This window comes from Tupaia chinensis, unplaced genomic scaffold (genome assembly GCF_000334495.1).
Source record: "Tupaia chinensis unplaced genomic scaffold, TupChi_1.0 Scaffold144100_1, whole genome shotgun sequence".
Classification (NCBI taxonomy): Eukaryota; Metazoa; Chordata; class Mammalia; order Scandentia; family Tupaiidae; genus Tupaia; species Tupaia belangeri.
In genome coordinates this window covers 86,608-91,363 of record NW_006203954.1, presented here as the reverse complement: position 1 = coordinate 91,363, position 4,756 = coordinate 86,608, and the positions used below count along the sequence as shown (strand labels likewise).

Sequence of the window (4,756 nt, the reverse complement as noted above, 5' to 3'; positions counted from 1 at the left end):
CTCTGATCAAGTTAAATTAAATAAATGAATAAATAAAGTTAAATAAAACAATTCTTAAAAAAAAATTCCAAGAAGAGAATGGAGAAGAGATTGCAGTGTGGCCATAGCCCCCCACCCAGGGATGCGATTTCTCACTTTTTCTTTCTTTCTGGCAAGCACACATGCTCTGTGGCAGAAATCTAAAAAATAATAATAATCTTTGATAGATTTAAGAAACGTATATTCTTTTTAAATTTAGAATTCTTTTATTTAACTTTATTTATTATTATTATTATTATTTTCCAGTTTGATCAAACAGAGAGAGGAAAAGTGAGAAAGCAAGCTACCAGGTCCAGGACTCGAACGGTGGTCAGCCATGTGGGAGTCCAGTACCTTTAATCACCACACACCTGCCAGCCCAAGGAAAGTGTATTTTGTAGCAATGCAAAGAATAACATTTGGTATTGTAGAAACAAACACTATGGTTTGATGATGAGTTTTTGTTTCTTGATTGTTAAATGTGACTTATCTTTATAGAAACATGTCTCTTCAATATTATATAAAAGTTTAAAATATTATCTTTTTAAACATTTGCTCTAGGAGTATCTGATTTTAATCTTCGTGTTGCATTGCAAACACTTTTGAAAGAGTACTGTGAAGTATGCAAATCTCCCAAAGAGAACAAGTTTTGTAGTTTTCTGCAGACATCTAAGGTTCGCCCTCGGAAAAAAGCAAGAAAGTACCTCTATGCAGTAGGTGAGAGCTGTTTAACAAGTAATAGAAATTATCTTCATTTTCAGGGACAAACCCTTTAAGTTTTTTGTTATTACCATACATGTCAAGTATGTCAAGGAAGCATGTTCAATTTCATATGTAGGCTACAGATTTATAAATTGCATTGATATATTATGGTAAATACTGCTAAAAGTAAACATTTATTTGACATCTGTTGATCTGTAATCTAAATGTATGGATTTTTAGATTACCCAATTATCAAATCATCGACTAAAGAAGCATTGCTTTAAGACTTAAAATATTTTTTAATTCTAGTGAAAATTAAGGAAAATGAATCTCAAAATTTTAAACTATTTACAGTATCTTTTTTGGCCATTTGGGATAAGAATAATTGGGCCACCTCGTAGCCTAGTGACTAACAGAACTGGATCCCACATGACTGACCATGTGGTTCAAATCTCAGTTTCAGACTTTTTTTTAGAATTTTTTAAATTTAACTTTATTTATCCATTTGTTTATTTTAAATTTGACCAGCGAGAGAAAGTGAGAAAGCAAGCCGCCAGTTCAGAAGTTGGCACATTTAAGAATATATTTTATATGCATTTATTTCTTGGTATAGAATAGTTATACTGAATATTTAAGTGTAGAGGGCTAGTTTTTCCTCATTACTGTCACTTCCATACTTAGCATTTGCTATGTACTCCCTGCCCTTCCTTTGTTTAGGTGGGTATACTCGGTTGCAGGGAGGTCGCTGGAGTGATAGCAGAGCCCTCAGCTGTGTGGAACGCTTCGACACCTTTAGCCAGTACTGGACCACCGTGTCTTCACTTCATCAGGCTCGATGTGGGCTGGGAGTAGCAGTGCTAGGAGGGATGGTCTACGCTATTGGAGGTAATATAAAATGTCTCGTTTCCCTCCTTAGACTAGTTGGCTACATCCTTATATTGTAGGTGCTATATATATTCATAGATATGGTTGTGCCCAGTACATAATACTGAATAAATGAATGAAAGAAAGAAAAGGAAAACTCTAGATGTTGAGTATTTCACACCATAGGGATACTTTACCATAAGATAGAATACTAAGGTTTAGTTTTGTCTTGTCTTGTTTTATTTTTAAGGTTTTTGCTACAGGTTGTGTGTGCTCACCAGACAGAGACAGTGAGAGAGCAAGTGAGAAATCCCCCTCCCTTGGGGGATGGCCACACCACAACCCCTTCTCCATTCTTCTCCTGAGATTTTGGACACACAATTGTCCAATGTGATTTTCTAAAAAGAATTATTTTATTTAACTTTATCTATTCATTTACTTATTTTAATTTGACCAGAGAGGGATAGAGAGAGAGAGAGAGAAAGAGAAAGCAAACCACCAGGTCCAAGACTTGAACCATAGTTGGCCACGTAGGAGTCTAGCACCTTAACCACTATGCCACTTGCTGGCCCCCTGAGGTTTTGTCTTAATGAAAAGATTTTTAGTAAAATGTGGCACCAAACTTTAGATCAACATTTACAATAAAATTTTTAAAAATTCTGAAAGCTGCTTTATGATTCATTTTTTAAAAGTATTTATTTAATTTTATTTATTATTATTATTATTTAACTTGCTGTAGGGCATGTGTGCTCACCAGAGAGAGAGAGGGAGAGAAAGTGAGAAAGCATGCTACCAGATTCAGAACTTGAACCACAGTTGGCCATATGGGAGTCCAGCACCCTAACTACCATGCCACCTGCTGTCCCCTATGATTCATTTTTAATAAACCAAATTATCTGGACACTAGGATATATAAAAACCAACTCTGTGGCATATGTTTCTAAAGAGAAATAAATGGTAACTTTAATTTTTTAAGAGTTTTTTTTTTTTAAGAATTATTTTATTTCTCTTCATTTTAATTTGACCAGAGAGGGACAGAGTGAGAAAGAGAGAGAAAGGGAAAGTGAGAAAGAAAGCTGCCAGGTCCAGGACTTGAACTTCAGTTGGCTATGTGGGAGTCCAGCACCCTTAACTATCACACCACCTGCTGGCCTCAGAGAGATATTTTTTTTTATTGTAGGCATGCACTCACCAGATACACAGATAAACAGAAAGCGAGAAATCACCCCTTGGGGAATGGGCATGTTGCAATCCCTTTTCCTCCATCCTCCTCTCAGGATTTTGGGCATGCATGCACACTCATGCCTGGAGTGATTTTTAAGCCGTTGGGTATGGGACTCGAACCGCAGTCAACAACTTGGAAGTCCTGCAACATAACCATTAAGCCACGTGCTGGTCCTGGTAATTTTTAAAATATTAATAGTTACTTTTGGGTGGCTGGCGGGTGGCATGGTGGTTAAAAGCGCTGGACTCCCATATGGCTGACCATGGTTCAAGTCCCAGACCTAGAAGCTTGCTTTCTAACAATTTCTCTCTGGTCAAACTGGAACATAATAATAATAATAATAATAATAATAATAATAATAATAATAATAATAAAATACAGTTAAATAAAATAATTCTTTAAAAAAATAGTTTCTTTTGAATAATGAACTTTTATTATTAGTTAAGTCATGATTCAAGGTCCCAGGGTAGGGATCACCATGCACCCAGGTCCCATTTCACCACCTGGAAGAAGGATGTAGGGCAGAGGAGAGGTAGGGTGGATCCAGTTCAGATCTTCCCAGGAAATGTATTTTCTGCCCAGGAGTTGTCCCAGGCTGAGACCCAGGATGTGGGGTAGAGGGACTTATAAATACACCGGTGCCATTAGTCACAGAGAGGTCGCTGTGGTGGTTGCATTCTCATAGTAGTGGAGGTCCAGGTAGTTCTTGAGTTGGCCTCAATGTCTTCTGCCACCGTCCTGACTCCTAAAGATGCCTCTGCAGCAGTTCGCAGCTCAGTGTGATCCTCAGCAAAGACTGGATAATGTCCTTGTAGCAAGGCTAGGTAGATTATATCTAACCCGTACAGCTAAGCTTTTTGTTTTATTTCTGTGTTTGTTTTTCTCTGGAGAGTATATTACTACCACTCAAAACTGTTAAATGAATAAATGCCATGGTTCATCAGAAAATTACAACAGAGAAATTCAAGTTTTAGGCAATTATTATCCTTTTTCCCCTAAGGAATTATTTTATTCAACTTTATTTATTTTAATTTGACCAGAGAAGGACAAAGAGAGAGAGAAAGTGAGAAAGCAAGCTTCCAGGTCTGTACTACCTTCCTCTCCCTGCTTCTGTTTTATTTCTCTGAAGTCTGTTCCATACATTGTGGCCAGAGAGGTTCTAAAATTCAGGTCCGGCCATGTCATCGCCCTGTTTACCCTTAAAATAAAATCCAGTCTTGGGAGTAGATGGCTGCACAGTGGTGGAATGCAGTGCTCTGTGGGGCTGACCCACACTGGGAGGGTTTGGTGTGAGGGCTTCCCTGAACTTTCCAGGAATGCACATGCCCACGGTCTGGGGCGGACTGCGCTGAGGATGAATCATGGCCCTGTTGTGGGGATACTGTGTTTCTCTACTTCCTTTATGCATGGAAGAAATGAATGAATAAACTTAAAAAAACAAACAAAAAGATGAAATCCAGTCTCAATCATAGCCCATAAGACTGATTATATGATTTGAGTACTGGACCTGGTAACTTGAAAAATACACCAGGCACATGTGCATGCATGCCAAAAATCCTGAAAGGAGGGAAAAATGGAGATGGGATAGTGACATGACCATTCCCCATTGGAGGAGGGGGCTGCTTTCTCACTCCCCCTACCATCTCTCTCGGGTGAACACATGTGCCCTCTAGCAAATGAAAAAAAAATTGTTATCAATAGTTGCTTTGTATATGATTTTTTTCTAGGATTATACCTATGAGTAAAATCAGTGGTATCTATGGCTAGGAATGGGTTTTAATGTATCCAGATCTTCAATTTTTTTTTTTTTGAGAGGTTTTGTTATAGGGCGCATGCGCTCGCCAGACAGACAGAGAGAGACATAGAGACAGAAAGTGAGAAATCACCCCCAGGGGGGGATGGTCACACCACAATCCCTTCTCCTACATTCTCCTCCTGGGATTTTGG

The 4,756-nt window shown here is 38.2% G+C and overlaps 1 protein-coding gene across 1 annotated transcript in view; it reads left to right on the top strand.

The window, feature by feature from the left end:
• Positions 1 to 579: 579 nt before the first annotated feature.
• LOC102480549 (actin-binding protein IPP) overlaps positions 580 to 4,756 on the top strand; it is a gene marked incomplete at its 5' end in the record, with an annotated part of 19,948 nt that continues 15,771 nt past the window's right edge. The window contains 2 exon segments of the mRNA XM_006165941.3: positions 580 to 735; positions 1,438 to 1,605. Of these exon segments, the coding sequence (XP_006166003.2) occupies positions 580 to 735; positions 1,438 to 1,605 (324 nt within the window).